The sequence below is a fragment of the Xiphophorus hellerii genome, chromosome 10, assembly GCF_003331165.1.
Source record: "Xiphophorus hellerii strain 12219 chromosome 10, Xiphophorus_hellerii-4.1, whole genome shotgun sequence".
In the NCBI taxonomy this organism is placed as follows: domain Eukaryota; kingdom Metazoa; phylum Chordata; class Actinopteri; order Cyprinodontiformes; family Poeciliidae; genus Xiphophorus; species Xiphophorus hellerii.
Window position 1 is genome coordinate 3,897,773 of NC_045681.1, and position 16,250 is coordinate 3,914,022.

Genomic DNA, 16,250 nt, shown 5'->3' on the forward strand with positions numbered 1-16,250 from the left:
ACTCAAAATAGGCAGAACTGACCAGACTGAAATCTCTTTATATAAAATGATTTTGTGCAGAGAAAGTAATAAACATGTTTTGTATTACCTTTGTACGCCTTCTCGCTGCAAGGCATCAGTGCTACCTTTTAATTTAAGTCTAAATCAAATAAATTTACAACAGATGGGACTCCATTTATGTTGTAGAAACATCTCAATTTTGAGCTTCATAACTGTGAAGTTACAGAAATGTGATTTCTTGGTTTTCTATTCTTTCCATATCGTCATAATTGGCTATGAGGAAAGAGTATGAATTTATGAGGCTGTAGCAAAATGTGGAAAAAGTGAAGAGCTGTGAATACTTTCTGTATGTGCCGTATCTGTATTAAACACAGCTGCATTACACTTTGGTTTGGATATGTTACGTATTTTTAATGGCTTACAGGAGCATCCCATGAATTTCATCACAATTTATCGTTTTTGTCTAAAATATGTTGATGACTTTAGAGAAACATTGAGCAGCACAAAATTCATTCTGGACCGTTTGGAGAACAGACAGGGAGAGCAGAGGCATCCAAACCTTTTGCCAAGGAGGCAAAACATTTAAAAATTATTTTCACCTGCTCCATAATTACAACGGGGCATTAGGGAGATGCTAGGAAAATAAAAAGTTTTAAAAAGACGAGAATAAAGTAACACCATTTTTACTTTATTCTTGTAATTCTGACTTTATTCTTGTACAACTTTCTAGTAACAGAACTTCTCATAATACTATGACTTTATTTAAAATATTTAGACTATTCTTGTATAATTTCGACTTTATTCTCGTAATTTTATGATACCTAGAATTTATTTTTCTCCCCTTAGTTTAGCCCTAATGCTGTCGTACAAAATAAACTAAACACATAACATTTAATGGAACAAAGTAGTTTGATTTCTGTCAAAAAAGGGTAAAATGATTATATTTGAAACAAAAAGGAGTTTTCTAGGTTTGAATGATTATAAACAAAACAAAAAAAACAAGTGATCCACATTTTCTAGTTTTTTTTTAGTTTTCAGCAACACAAACAGGATTTAGCCAAGTTCAGGTGTCTGCTTTCCAGTAGCTCAAAAGCTACTGGGAACTCCTATTACCATTAGAATAAAAGCAAAATAAAGGCTGATAAAGATGAATGCTTTGTGTTGCAGCTAACATTTAAGAACATTTAGATTAGTTTATCTTTTTCCATCAGTGAGAATTAATTTTTCTTTAATTGTGAAAGAGGGCCACGCAAAATCATCCAAGGACCCCCAATGGCCCCCGGGCCACACTTTGAGCATCCACTAATTTCCTTTTATTCCACTGACTTGAGAAATGTTTTAATTACCAGGAAAAACAAGAACTTTTTTTCCACAAACGACTGTCTTCTTGTAAACAACACAACCATCATGTGACATAAATAAAAATCTGTTAGGCAGAGGAATGAAAAAAACAAAACAGGAAAAACGTTTTAATTAATCGAGCTTACAGTTACAAGCTTTGTTTGTGTGCCGGGGGTTAGGAGATGCCATAATAACGTTGGTGACATGATGAAAGCATATATAAAAAATGAAAATTAAAGAACAAAGTTCTCATTCGGTGTTTGCGAATGTCACAGACCAAATGTGCTTTGACCAAACGCATCATCGCCTTTGGTCTCAGTGCATGAAACACAACTGACTGACGATTCACACATACTGATTAAACAAACCGCTGTTTCTAGATGTGTCAAATTGGTGGTGTGGAGTAAATAGCAGTGAGTGTCCGACCAAGTAAACGTCTCAGCGGTCGGTCTGCAACCTTAGCTTCAAAGTTGTTCATGCAGATTCAAATACTGGATTCTTACCCGAGTGGTTTTTACATCTAGCGCACTGCGACACACAACTACGCCTTTCCAAAAATGCTAATGATAATAATTATAGTCAACTCAAAGACGCACGCTTACATACACTCACACTTTCCAAAGTAACAACATTCTCGCTCCAAATTTCGTGACGGTTGGTGCTTTCGGGTAAATTCAAGGAGCAGGGCTGCACATGGCGTGGATACCGGAGATAAAAAGAAAGACATTGAGAAGTAATTTGGCGAAAGTGAGGAGGAGTAGAGGGAGGCGGGACGCTGATGTGATGGCGTGAAGGTAACGTGGGCAGGCTCGGTTACCCCTATAATGTCCGCATTCATTAAATTAAATTACTTCTTCACTCCAGTTAATCCACACACAGCCGATTCCGTCCTTGCCGGCGCCGCCATCACTGCACCGCTTGCTCGTTGGCAGTGCTACCGGAGTCCTGAGGCTTCATCACGTCGGGGAGTTCGGGGGGGCTGGAGAAGGCCTCGATGTGCAGCTGCTCAAACATCTCATCTGCAGGGGAAGCGGAGAAACATGAGCCTCGCAGTGACAGCGGAGCATAAAACATGTCAGAGAGCTGGAGGAAAACACATCGGTCTCAGAACAAGAGGAATTAGCTGGGCTGCTTAACAACAAGGTGACTGATTGGATGTCGACAACTTTCAACTGCAGAGGGAGTGAAGAAAGAGCTCTGGCAGTATTTACTCTGTAAATCTGCAGTTTGTAACTTACCAAAAAATATGTTTTTATATATTTGTTGAAGCCGTCACCATATCATGTCAATAATTTATGAGACACATAATCTGAAAACTAATGTGTGAGTTCTACTAGTGCTAACTAAAAGCAACCAATCAGAGCCAGTGGTGGGTCTTAGCGCTGTCAATCATGCCGTGTGTGCCGCCTAGCAGAGCCTGAATGCTCAGGCTAGTTAGCATAGCCACCGATGCCAGCGGATAAGTGGTTTTCCTGTAACTATAAGTTGTTTCTCCACCATTAGCACATTCATGAGGTTGACTGACAGCGCTAAGTCCCGCCTCCTGGCTTTGATTGGTTGTTCTTGGTCGGCAGCAGTGCATTTCTTAAGATAGTAGCTCAGGGAGGAGGAGATTGATCTTTTCAAAAATTACTTGTCTCATATTGAACTGTCACAACATCGTGACAGTTTTTACAAAAATGCAGAAAACATATTTTTTGTAGAAGTTACAAATTGCAGCTTTAATGACAAGATGACTGATTGGATGTAAACACCTTTGAACTGCAGAGGGAGTGAATAAAGAGCTCTGGGAGTATTCATCCATCAGACTGAAAACCCTTCAGGGCCTTAAAGCTGCAGTACGTAACTTTTATAAAGAATGTTTTTATCTGTTATAACTGTCACCATGTTTGCTTAGACAGATAATCTGTGAAAAGATCGATCTTCTCCACCTCTTGTCTATTGGTTGCTCTGATTGGTTGTCTAAGAACAACCAATCAGCGCCAGGAGGAGGGGCTTCTAACTGTCAATCAATCTAATGGACGTGCTGGTAAGTCTGGTAATGGTGGAGAAGCCACTTAACGTTACAGGAAAACCATTTATGAACCGTCATCTGTGGCCATGCAAACTAGCCTCAGGATTCATGACAGACCCTGCTGAGCGTCACACAGAGATGATTGACAGCGCTAAGACCCGCCTCCTGGCTCTGATTGGTAGTTTCTAGTTAGCACTGACAGAAAGCAGAGGAGCTTGATTTCTTTTCTCTTTTTATGCTTTTGGCTTTAATATTTAAGTAAAAAACTTTTTTCTTTGAAAAATCTGATCTACTACTTAGAGGCAATAAATTTAACTTACTTTTGAAATGCTTTTTTTTATTACTAGATTTTATTTTTATGTTTTTTTTCTTAAGTCATATTTTGCTCTAGTTTTACACTTTCAAGAGATCCATTTATTTTGCTAACTTATCTGTGGAAATTGGACAAAAAGATGTTTAAATATTTTTAGATGGTTTCTGTACAAAAAATACACATTAACTAGCAAACAAGTATGTTTGGATTCCACTTCTTGTTATTCTATCCAAAGGATTTGTGATTTAGTTAACCAAGAGAACGCAAGATGAGACGTTAGATTTCCTAGCTCAGAAAAACAAAGCCTTAAAAATACTAACTAAAGCACATAAACATATTCCTGAGCTTTAGAGACAAACGCATAGATAAAACAATATTTACCATTTACACGGAAGGCCAGACCAACTGTAGCTGGTGCTTGAGGTCTGGCAGTCTGGTTGGTGAATCCACAGTCTCCCAGAGTTTTACTGTCCTCTAGTAACTGATCATCCTGCAGAAAGAAAACGAAACCCATTACAAACAGGAAGCAGCGCAGGAAACCGCTCCAATAAACATGATTTCAGGACTGCGTGCTCCTGAGGTTTAAACTCACTTTGTAGAGCCGCTGGTCCTCAGGAGTTCTTTTAAGTATTCCTTCAACAATACGCTTCAGCTCATACACGGTGGTGCATTCCTTGGCGTCTGTGAAGATTGTCGTCTTGTGACGCCTGATCATTAGGAACACGTCCTTGAAGATAATCAGCACAATCATATGTTGTTGTTTGTTACAGTTTGTTGTTGATCTTTGAAAAACATGGCATTATCAGTTTGATTCAGACTTTGGTTTAAACATGTTTAGTTTCTTGAGGGTTATTAAAATGTACTTCTTTTTTTTAATATATAAGAAGTAGCTAGTTTTTTAAAGTGTGATTTTTATGTTTTAGATACAGAAAAAAGGGAAAACACGACTAGAAACTAACATGTTTCCACATTAAACCTTTTCAAACTTGGAAAGTAGCGCTATAAAAGTGTATTGAATCACAAATCCTCATCACAATGTTATTGTGTGCTGTATTAAGATACCGAATTTGGTAGAAAACTACATTTTAAGAAACTTGTGTTCACACTTTCCATATGCTGAACACATTTAGTCAGAAGAAGGAACTCTCACTTCATTTAATGTCCACTTCTGAGTTGGTAAATCTCATGTTTAAGATAGAAAAGTGTCAGAAAAATTATGATTAATACTAATCAATATTGTTATAGCTATTAAAAAGTGAGAAAAATCTTGATTTAATACTTTTCTCAACATTCTATGAAAATATTTTCCTATAAATGACCTGATTAACAGATTTTTCACATATGTGAATAAACAGAAAGTTTTGATTATGTCTAGGGATTTCAAATAAAGAAGCAAAATGGTAAAAGCTGCCATTTCCAATTTTATAACTCGCGAAAGAGAAGACACTTAGTGGAGGTTGGAGTGACTAGATTGTCATTTTTAAATGTTTACAAAAGGTACAAATTCATTAACTTAATCTGATATTTAATAAACTCAAATACAATCGTTACTTGATGTACTGACTTCTTATTTTAGACTCAATTCATAAATAGGGAAGAAATAAAACTGATTTTTCAGTAATTGGCAAGTAGGTCACTGATCAATAAGTCAAATATTGGAACATTCTTTTGTATTAGATACAAATTTAAAGTGATAATCATCTTAGTAATCAAAAACAATGTAAAAGCAGACACAAAAATAAACCAAACGGTAAATGATAGCCGTGTCTTCGTTAAAACAAGCAATTCTAAATTACTTAGATAACATTCCAACTATAGTTTTTGCATCACAGGATAGCATAGCAGTTTTATTTTCGATTTTCACTTCAGGTGTTTTCAATTTAACATTTAGTTTTGTTATGTACTCATAGTACAAAGAAATTAACACAGAAGTCTTCCCAACAAATCGGTATAAGGATACAGTTAAGGCTGCGGACAAAACATTGATTGACAAAGAATAATACCTAGCTCTTTCAACGCACACTTAGCTGCAAGCTAGCACGTATCCAGTTCGAGTATGCCGTTAAAATAAAGCCAGGTCGTAAAAAGCAACGTTGGAAACTTGACAGATAAAGTAGAATAGTTTTCGGCTGCCCGTAGTTAGCCTAATGTTGTAGCAAACTTGTTAGCATTACACACATTAGCGATAAGATAACCAAGCTAACACAGCCAGTTTAGCTTGAACAGGCTAACAAAACCAAAGATAATATAGCACTATGTTACATTAACACTTTCATGTAAGACAATTGGTATTAATTCCGTTAAGGTAGTTCAAGACTAATCACGTAAAATAACCGTTAAACAAAGTTACCATTTCAAGGGATCAGCTAGCTAGCCAGTTACGCCAGCCCCGACTGTACTGCACCAACGCTTGCGGATATTGCGCAACGTACGTGCAGTTACGTCGCACTACGCAACGCTGCGTAAACTGTTCAGAATTTGGCGCGAGCAGGTGATTATGAGCTGAAAGAGGACTGTACGCTCAGCTCTGGAAGCAGATACCAACAAACAAATTAGTTTCTGCTGGAAGAAATCAGGAAAACTGGATTATGGTTGGTGTCATGTTACTAATTTAATGTTGTTTAGTAAACCCAGAGCTGCCAGAGGGCGGAAAGGGGGTTTGACGGGGCGGTAGTTAGCTAGCGACGTTAAGTCTGCAGCTGCTCCGCCTGCGTTGTTATTGTTAGCTACATGTTTTACAGCTTTGACAGTTGTCCACGTTTATGGCAATTGAGCAAATTTTAATCGAGAACATTGAAGTCAGTGAGTTCATTGCAATTGCTACAGTTTTACAGTGTTTGTATATTTGAAACTTGTTGATTTAGTTCAGTTTTAGCTTTATTTTTGGACTTGTCTCGTTTTTAGATCAACTATTTCCCAGACTATAGAAGCCGAAGATGGCCATGGTTGGTGAAGCATGAACCAAAAATGTGTCGCAAATGAATTGATATATGTCATACTTTTAAACTCTGTGCTAAATCAAATTAATAAAGTAGACATTCCAGATCTAGATATGGATTGCTTAGTTTTTCTGGTTTTCTTTGATGTCTGACCTTTTATTTTCAATTTTGAGCAACAAATTTAGCAAAAAGTTAAGTAATAACAAGATAAGTTGGATATCTCAAGTTGATTACATCTGATTACAAGGCCAGTACTCTCTATAACATAATAATTTGAGTTTTACTCAACAAAACAAGACAGTTTGCAACATTTAGAAATTTTGTAAGTGTTTTTTAATGCTTTTGTTCTTAATTTAAGATCATCAGGAAAAAATGCTCTAAGTCTTTGTTTTGTTGCCTTTTTTCTAATTAATAAACCGGGTTAAAAAGATGAAATTAAATCAATATTTGGATGATTTTAAAGATCTCTCAAATATTGAATAATCAGTTTTGAATTTTGAAATGAAATATGTATTTTGTTGGGAAGGAATGTGTAAATTGTTACAGATCCAAAACTTTAAAATAAATTTGGAGGTTTGCTTAATAAATTAAATTTAGCAACATTTCTTTGTATCAACTGGGAAATTTTTTTAAACAAAATGTAGTCAATTCTGAGCAATAAAAAAAAGGATTTAATTCGCTCTTTGTTTGAAAACGTCAGCTGTATTTAGTGACCTGTAATAAATTAACTAACCGCCGCATCTCTAGATCTTGAATGTTTACTCTAATAATTTTACTTAGTGTAGGGTTTAGAAGTATGACATATATCATTTAACTTACTACACATTTTTTCCGTCTACAAACACACATTATTCTTGAAGTAAAGTCACGGGCCACACAAAATCAGTCCAGGGGCCGAAAATGGCCCCCGGGCCACACTTTGGTCACCTCTTCGTAATTAGCTGCCCTATTAAACAGGAGGCCTTTGGGCTGCTAAACCTGTTAGCTGCTGATCTTCAGGCAAGTTAGACTTTATAATCAACAAATGAGGTCATTGCAACATCGTGAGTCTAAATGACAAATTAAAGCAACAAAACGTCTTAAAACATCAAAGCTTTTTCTCTCTGTAACAAATTCTTCGGGTTTGGACTCTTTTTCTTCTCAGTTAATTGGCTGAGATTCAAATCTGTTTCCAGCCTTTTAATGTTTTGTTTTTATATCTTCCAGCAGAGTTGGGTAGAAATTATTTAAATTTGCTGGAGCAAATTTACTTTTAAGGGTATTTTTACTGAGCTGTACTTTTTACTTGTACTTGAATAATTTTATTATGAAGTATTTCTACTCTTACTTGAGTAAAATGTTTGGATTCTCTACCCACTTAATGACAAACAAACAAGTTTTAACCAAAGATTCACCAGACACAGACACACACCTGCAGTTTTTGTTAAAGTTTAATTTTTTTTTTTATTGAAAGAAACTGATTTGGAAAAATGTTCTTTTGCCTGATTTTGTTATTTTTTTTTGCTTATATGAAGTATTGTCATTTTGATTCTAAAATACCAACACCTTCACTTAACTTTCTATTTTGTTCTGTCTGATTATGTAATTTTTAAATATGAAATGATTGATAATTTGATTAGTTACTCAGTACTTGAGTAGACTTTTCACCAAATACCTTTTTACTGAAATAATTTCTTGGATGAATACTTTTTACTTTTGCTTGAGTAAAAATATATTGAAGTAGTGCTACTCTTACTCCAGTACAACTTCTGGTTACTCTGTTTTCCAGCCTTGATTGAACAGAACTGAAGAAATCCTCCCGCCATGTCAGTTGCCGTGGAAACTACGACGTCCAGGGCTCCCCTCCCCATCCCGGCGCACCTCTCCCACGCAGAGCAGTCCTTCTCCCTCAAAAAGCGCAGATTCCCGTTTTCCTCGTCGTCCACATCGAACGCCTCCTGCTCCTCCCCTCCTCGAGGTTCCTACTCTCTCCCTCCGCTGCCGCCCTCCAAAGGATGCCCGCCTCTGAGCAGGATGTTCCCTCAGCATCAGTCGCCGTGGACGCCGCTGTCCGATTCGCTCAGTAAATCTCCCCCTCCCAGCTCTGTGTATGATCCCAGTAAGCATACGTCTTATTTTGGTCAGTGCTTCACTAATTTGGGTCTTCTTGGAAGAGGATCCTTTGGAGAGGTCTACAAGGTGAGCAATATTAGAATTGATTAATTGACCGAAATGATTAATTGTGATTAATGAAATAATTAACTAATTAATTATTAGTTAATTATTTCATTAACTACTAACTTAATCAACTACTAAGTTAGTAGTTGATTAATTGTTAACTGGAGTAAACAGACTCCAAAAAAGGGTCATCGGTTGATAGAACAACACACTTAGAGCAGTAATTAAGCCAAAACTCTACAAAAATATTTACATTTTGCATTTAAGAGAAAATATTTTATACCCAGATCCCCTCAAGTGGCAATTTTAGCTTCACCTAGTTCAAATTCTGTGAAATAATTACATATTAAGCATCTTTATTATTCAGTTGTTAATCTGTCAATCCAAAAATTAGGACTGAAACGATTAATTGTGATTAATCTGATTAATGAAATAATTGTCAACTAAGTTAATTATAGACTAATTAACTGGAGTATAAATCCTCAACAATAAAAGGCAGAGCTGAAGGTGGAGTTTCAGAAAGAGCAGGAGCTTCTTAAAGAGACAGAGCCCCAATTTCAAGATGTTAAAATTTCTAAGTCATTTTTGAAATTTACAGCATTTTTATAACAACTGAAGGTAACATTGTGCTATAAAATGATACTACATGCCTGGAAAACACATAATACTTCCCCTTTAAGCATTTTCTGTATTTTTGCAGGTGCAAAACAACAAAGACGGGCGACTGTACGCCGTGAAGCGCTCCGCCCAGCGCTTCAGGGGTAACAGCGAGAGGCAGCGAAGCGTTAAGGAAGCCAGGAACCACGAGCGAATTTGTCCTCACCCTCATGTTCTGGATTTTTTGGCAGCGTGGGAAGAGAGCGGCCGTCTGTACATTCAGACGGAGCTGTGCAGCACCAGCCTGCTGCTGCACGCCGAGAACAAGCCTCCTGGCCCAGGTCAGCCTTAAAACATCTTCATTCAGAAACTGAATCGTTTCTTCACCCGCTGACCGCCATTTTGTTTCTGGTTGATCCAGATGAGCCGGCGGCGTGGGGCTACCTGTGCGACCTCCTTTCTGCCCTGCAGCACCTGCATTCTCATGGTTTTGTGCATTTGGACCTCAAACCCGCCAACGTCCTGATCACAGATTCTGGGCGGCTCAAACTGGGAGACTTCGGGCTTCTGTTGGAGGTCAACCAGACCGGCGCCGAGTCCAAAAACAGGAAGACGAAGGAGGACATCCAGGAGGGAGACCCGCGATACATGGCGCCGGAGCTGCTGCGCGGGGAGTACGGACCTGCAGCGGATGTTTTTAGGTACGGCAGGGCAGAAATGGGGAATATTAAAGGGGACCTATTATGCAAACCTCATATTTAGCTATTTTTTTATGCTTCTATTTGGTTCTAAATAACAACTCAAAAAAACAAACAATTATTGTATTGTTTATCATTTATTGTGATAGATTTCTAAGTTTTGATTTATTGTTGTGATAAATTCCAATTAACGATGTTAAAGCCCCTCAAAACTGTCCTTGTTGTCAGGATAGATACTTTTAATATTTTCTCCATCGTTTGTTTGATGAAAGCATCAATAAATGCCAATAATTTGAAAATACATTTACTCTGTCCAGTTTAGTGATAGAAATCACACTTCTTTATCCTAGTTGTTGACTTACCATCCAGTTATTACTTGCTGCATTCTCGTTAGCTGTGCAGGAGGATCTACTAATGCTTTTCAAAGATGTGTAGTTATATATTTCGCATTTGTTTGACGGCGTATTAGGGCCATTGCAAATGGGAGGAAAGAAGAGAAGTAAAATCTCGCCATAGCACTCAGAAATTGTAAGATTAATCTCAGAATTTTTCTAGAAAATATTTGCAGATTTCTGTGTTTGAAAAGTCAAAAATTTGCTAGAAATTCAGAAAAACTTGCCTTTTGAAATTCAGAAGATAAAAAAAACATTCTAGGAAATTTCTGATTTTTTTTCTAGCAAATTCACAACTTTTCAAACTCAGAAATTCTTATTTTTTTCTAGAAAAAATTCTAAAATTAATTTCAAAACTTCCAGTAAATTTTTGACTTTTCAAACACAAAAGTTTTCGTCTTTTTTTTTTTTTTTTTTTAGAAAATTTTTTAGATTTCCAGTAGAAATTTACTCCCCTTTTTTTCTATCTACAATTGAGTGTAAACCTTGAGCTGGGGGGCGTGGCCAACAGCAGCTTACTAGGATTTAAAGTGACAGAACCCGAATTCTGAAGGAGCTCAAAATAGGCAAAACTGATCAGACTAAATTCTCATTACTTAATGATTTTGTGAAAAAAGTGTAATATACATGTTTTGTATAGATCACAAACCTTTCCTAACCTGTTCACAATGGGTCACCCTTAAACACTCATAGTTTAAGTTTAATTAAAACTCTTTTTTATGCTCTTAGTTTGGGTGTTTCTATTCTGGAGCTCGCCTGTAACCTTGAAGTTCCAAACGGCGGCGAAGGATGGCAGCAGCTCCGACAGGGCCACCTTCCCTCGGAGTTCACCAACGGTAACATCCGCCCTCCGTCTGCCAGCGATGAATCTATCCAGATAAAATAAGGAGTTTTTTTTTCTGCCTGTGTTTCCAGGCCTGTCTGTTGAGCTTCAGTCAGTCCTGAGGATGATGCTGGCCCCACAACCGAGTGAAAGACCAACCGTCTCTCAGCTTCTCGCTCTGCCGTGCGTCAGGAAGCACAGATGGAAAAGGCGGATTTACCTGATGGTGGCTGAGACCATGCTGACACTGGTCTCCTTCTGCCAAGTACTGGTTCCAGTCTGCATTCTGCATCACAAATACATTTAATCAACGCAAAGGTTTTTAATGTTTGATTGTTTTCTCTACAGTTTGTGGTGAGCTTCGGTTGCAAGCTCCTCTCCTCGGTTCGCTTGCCGTTTCTGCCTTGTTGGTCGAAGCCGGAGCCGTGTACGCCGCCGAAGGACATCTGGGACAGAGACGTGACGCTGTCCCTCAGTTCCCTGCATAACGACCCGGGAAGTCCAGAGGATGACGGAGTCTTTCTGCATCACTCAGACCCAGAACTTTCCCCCACCTTTTCCAGCAGGTACAGGATCATGTTGACATGTTTGTACGTTCGTACACAAAAATTACTTTGAAGCATAATTAATGGTTTTTAGTCGGTTTCAGGTCGAGGATGTTTTGAAATATTTGCTTTAATTTTAGTATCCTTGTGCTTTTTATATAATAATAATAGGCCTGTCGCGATAAACGATAAATCGATTAATCGTACGATAAATTAAAACTATCGACGTCATTTCAATTATCGGCATTATCGTCTCTCCCGACCTTTTTCTCTTTCTGTTGATGACACCGAATGAAAAAAGGCTCAACTCCGGTGCTCTCCACTGATCCTCCCTTCCTCATTTCCTTAGTGTAAAGCCCAGCTCACACTACACGATCTTAGAGCTGGCGGCCGATTGTCGGCCCATTTTCAAAACCTGACAGACCACACATGAGCCGACAGAAATCCTAGCTATAACGGTTCGATCGGGTTCGTTCCTGCCGTGTGGTGTCCAACAATGGGCACAAAATAATGGCTACAAGTTCAGTTAACTAATTTTAAAACCAGGCATTAATCAATGCTTTACTACAATCTACCTGCAATGCATGTGGCTAGTGTCAGCGTAAAGTCCTGACTGAATGAAAATCATTATAACCTATTTACGTCACGTTAACGAAGAACAGCTGAAAAGTTACCGGGTTTATCAACTGCGGTAGTAATTTCGCTCCAACTCCTCCCCTTGTCATTTCTATATTCTTTGCACAAAATGTTGAATAAACATTAATGTTGTTTCCACGTCGGCTGGACTTCGGGTTGCGCCGTTTCAGCTGTTTGGGATTCCCCGACGTAATTTCCCCTCAGAAAACACGGAGGAGAATCCGCGCTTTCTGATTGGCTACCTGTCACATTCAACAGGCTGCGTTAAAGATCCCAGTCGGGGAAAATCCCTGATTTAGATCGGAGCGGCAACGAGGATCTATCGTAACACACCACACAATCTTAGAAAGACCAAAGGTCTAAGATTGTTGTATGGAGAAAAATAGGAGCAAAAAATCATGTAGTGTGAATTATTGCATCAGGTAGTCGATGTGCCCATCTTCTCTATTTAAATCTAATTATTACTGAAGGGCAACATAGTATACAGACTTCATAATCTGCACTCTTTTGGTTGAATGCAGTATTTATTTCCACTTTGGCTTTATGTTGTTTAGTTTTTATCAAGTACATTTTTTGTTAATGGAGACTGAGAATCCATTTTGTTTTTGGTTGTTTTGTTTATTTAGTTTATCAGCTCCAGTGTTAAATATTCTTTTGAAAATAAAGTGTATCTATCTTTGACAGGAAATCGCATGCATTATTACGTCATTTCCATTAAATCAGTGTAAAAAGGTCTTCAGACAATATTATCGTTTATCGCAATAATTTTTTGAGACAATTAATCGCTCAGCAAAATTTGCTATCGTGACAGGCCTAAATAATAATAATATGATAATATGATAATGAAGTTGTAATAATGCCAGAATGAAGTCATAATGATATGAGAATAATGTCGGAATTGTATGAGGAAAACCTTCGTAATTATACGAGAAGGTTGTAGAGATACCAGAAAAAAATTGTAAAGCTACCAGAATAAATGGTAAATGGACTGAACTTATATAGCGCTTTTCCAGTCATTTTTTGACCACTCAAAGCGCTTTACACTAGAGTCACATTCACCCAGTCGCACTCACAAGCACGCACACATTTATACACCGATACGCAGATCGGTAGGCAATTTGGGGTTAAGTGCCTTGCCCAGAGGCACATCGACATGTGGCAGGAGGAAGCTGGAATCGAACCTACAACCTTCCGATCGCAAGACAACTACTCTACCAAAGAGCCACAGTCGCCCCACAGTCAGAATGATGTAAGAATAAAGTCATAATCATATAAGAATGAAGTCGGAATGATACGAGAACAGCCGTAGCGATGCAAGAATAAAGTCGGAACAGAGTTGCAATAAAATGAAAATAAAATCGGAACTTTGCTATCGTGAAGTTGAAATTATACAAGAATAAAGTCATAATAATAAGAGAGTAAAGTTGTAAAATTACCAGAATGATGCGTATTATTTTATTTTTGTATTAATACCAGAATATATTCATATGGCAGTACAGTAATATGCAGAAATCACTGAAGTTGTCTGTTGAATAATCTTTTCATCATTTCGTCTTTTAATAAAGTTCATGAAGATATTTACAGTAGTTTTTTTAACTAATATAAATTATCTTACTCTCTTCTTTTTTTTGTTTTCACTTTTCCCCTCAGAATTAAATCCCGACTGTCAGTGGAAAGCACATCCACTCCTCTACCGGGTTCTCCAGTCCGCAGCCCGGTCCGGTCCACTCAGTCGGTTCTGGGCGGCTGGTCGTCCAGTAATCTGCCTCTGACTCCAACCAGCTCCCACCTGAACGACTCCTGCCACAAACTCACCCCCAACGTCAGCCCCATACGCGCAGAGCGCCACCCGGGCTCCCCGTCCACCGCGTCCTCCGAGCGCCGCCGACACGGCCGGGTCCAGGCGGACGAGGCGCCGCCGCCTCGACCCAACTTTGAACCAAAGAACCTCCTCAGCCTGTTTGAGGAAACGACTCTGGAGGGACAGCCTTAAGGACATTTTTTCTTTTGCCTCTTTGGAACTAAAGAGTTTATTTTACGGCGCCCCCTAATGGACAGAGTGGGTTTTTATTCGTTCCCTTGCAATGTATTAGCAATTTCTCTTTTGTACACAGTCACTGTGAAAACAAATGTCAATTTAAAAATGCAAATACTTGTAAAGTTCCTCAATGAAAAACTGTTTAATCTTAACTGATTGGAAATTGATCTATTAGTTCAGGCGAGTCCAAACCGCCTGCAAATTTGAACTAACGGCGAGCCACAAAATTCATTAAATTAAAATGCAAACATTTATTTTTTTTTTTCTCATTTATTTTTATCAAATCTGTTTATCATTAGAGAACAAAGCATAAAAAGAGCTTCAGATTGAAGCCTTATTGCTAGAAAAACAGGGAATTTTCTCATTTTTGGGGTTATCCATTGTTTCTCCCATCCTTGACTTATTGGTTAGGGGCCGAACAAAATCATTTCAAGGGCCACAATTGGCCCCTGGGCCACACTTTGGACACCCCTGTATTAATGTTCATGTTTGTTTATGTAAGGTTGAGCTGGACGTGAAAAAAATGCCTTTTTTTTTAGCAATTCAGACGGCCAACACAAAAAAGATGCAGTCAGATTACTTTATTGCTGTGAAAATAACTCAAAAATATTTCAAATAGTTTGAACTTTCTTTCCTTCTCATGTGAAGTTTCTGATTTTATCTCAGACGTGATGGGAACATTTTATCTTTTGCATTTTTCTCTGAAGTTAGTGATGCATTTGTATAGAAGAAAATATAAAACTTAAGATATTTCACTAACAACATATTAACATACATGGAAAAACCTTATGGTTCAGCAGAAATACTTTCAGTTTTCAATATTGCCACATGAAACAACCAGTAAAAAGAGCAGAAATGTGTCCACTAGGGGGCGCCGCATTATTTAGTGTTGGGTTTTTGTGAACTTTTCTTCTTTCCTGCCATTTTTGCGGGTTCTTTTAGAGCGTATTTGATTTCAGGTAAAGGGTTTGAACGCGTAATCAGACCTTACAGCACTTTTTTTTAACGTTTGTGTTCGTGCGGATAGTTTCCCCAAATGGCTTGATTTACACTGAAATAAGTTACAGGTTGCATGATGGGCTGCAGAGTAAATTTGCTTATGGTCTGCAAGAAAGTACACTTAATTTGTGGTGCATGCTGTGGCTATAAAGCTTCGGAAAACATCAACTTTGACTTGTCTGGGTTTTTTTTGTTTGTGGTTTAAATCTGAAATCAACAGAGTTAAATGAATGAGTCTGTTTTACATCATTACCACTAGATGGCAGCCATATACTGAATGCTAGATGCCTGGGAATTATGATTATATTAACTGCTGGATGAAGTTTTCTTCCTTAAACATTCACCTTAAACTATGTGTGTCAAACAAGACACAACAATACTAGTACAACTATTGCTCATTTACAATTTTTGAGTCTTAACCCTGATAATAAAAACAAGGCTTAATCAGTCCGACCCAACTTTCAACAAGATGTAGAAATCAATAGTTATAGTTTTTATCTTTTACTTTTTCATGTTGTTATAAATAAATAACCACAAAAATCAACAGATCCCCACATTTTTTCTGAGTTTATCAAAACTTTTTCTCAAAATTGGCCAAAAACATTTGGTGACCTCTGTCTCAGCCTCGCCTGATGTCAAGTTATAGTCCATGACCTATAGAGTGATTAATAAAAGAAAACATTTAACATCATATATTAGCTCAAATATCGTAAAAATTCCTTACAAATATTTCTAAATTAGCGCCACAAAATCTGTGA

General features: G+C 37.8%; 2 protein-coding genes across 3 annotated transcripts; one reads left to right on the forward strand and one right to left on the reverse strand.

Annotated features, from left to right (window-relative positions):
• Positions 1–1,452: 1,452 nt before the first annotated feature.
• Positions 1,453–6,130, reverse strand: LOC116727289 (elongin-B-like). Its single transcript, XM_032574634.1, has 4 exons — positions 6,019–6,130; positions 4,261–4,395; positions 4,050–4,158; positions 1,453–2,360 (listed from the first exon to the last, which is right to left on the reverse strand). Exons 1-4 carry the CDS (start codon positions 6,019–6,021, stop codon positions 2,248–2,250), a joined length of 360 nt encoding a protein of 119 aa, XP_032430525.1. The 5' UTR covers positions 6,022–6,130; the 3' UTR covers positions 1,453–2,247.
• Positions 6,131–6,143: 13 nt separating this feature from the next.
• pkmyt1 (protein kinase, membrane associated tyrosine/threonine 1) lies at positions 6,144–15,666 on the forward strand. 2 transcript variants are annotated; one of them, XM_032574633.1, is made up of 8 exons: positions 6,144–6,259; positions 8,376–8,785; positions 9,465–9,702; positions 9,783–10,062; positions 11,181–11,287; positions 11,367–11,539; positions 11,623–11,840; positions 14,106–15,666. In XM_032574633.1, exons 2-8 carry the CDS (start codon positions 8,411–8,413, stop codon positions 14,446–14,448), a joined length of 1,734 nt encoding a protein of 577 aa, XP_032430524.1. In that variant the 5' UTR covers positions 6,144–6,259; positions 8,376–8,410; the 3' UTR covers positions 14,449–15,666. The 2 variants fall into 2 exon arrangements, with proteins under 2 accessions (XP_032430524.1, XP_032430523.1); XM_032574632.1 differs by having other exon boundaries at positions 6,148–6,259; positions 8,372–8,785.
• The last annotated feature ends 584 nt before the right edge of the window (positions 15,667–16,250 follow it).

What these genes read in the sequence shown, in the direction of transcription:
- LOC116727289 (XM_032574634.1), bottom strand. An exon ending in AGGACCAGCGGCTCTACAAA is followed by an intron (nt 4,159 to 4,260) that starts GTGAGTTTAAAC and finishes TTCTTTCTGCAG; the next exon opens with GATGATCAGTTACTAGAGGA. An exon ending in TCTGGCCTTCCGTGTAAATG is followed by an intron (nt 2,361 to 4,049) that starts GTAAATATTGTT and finishes CTTCCCCTGCAG; the next exon opens with ATGAGATGTTTGAGCAGCTG.
- pkmyt1 (XM_032574633.1), top strand. Translation starts at nt 8,411, where the DNA reads ATGTCAGTTGCCGTGGAAACTACGACGTCCAGGGCTCCCCTCCCCATC. An exon ending in CCTTTGGAGAGGTCTACAAG is followed by an intron (nt 8,786 to 9,464) that starts GTGAGCAATATT and finishes GTATTTTTGCAG; the next exon opens with GTGCAAAACAACAAAGACGG. An exon ending in GAACAAGCCTCCTGGCCCAG is followed by an intron (nt 9,703 to 9,782) that starts GTCAGCCTTAAA and finishes TGGTTGATCCAG; the next exon opens with ATGAGCCGGCGGCGTGGGGC.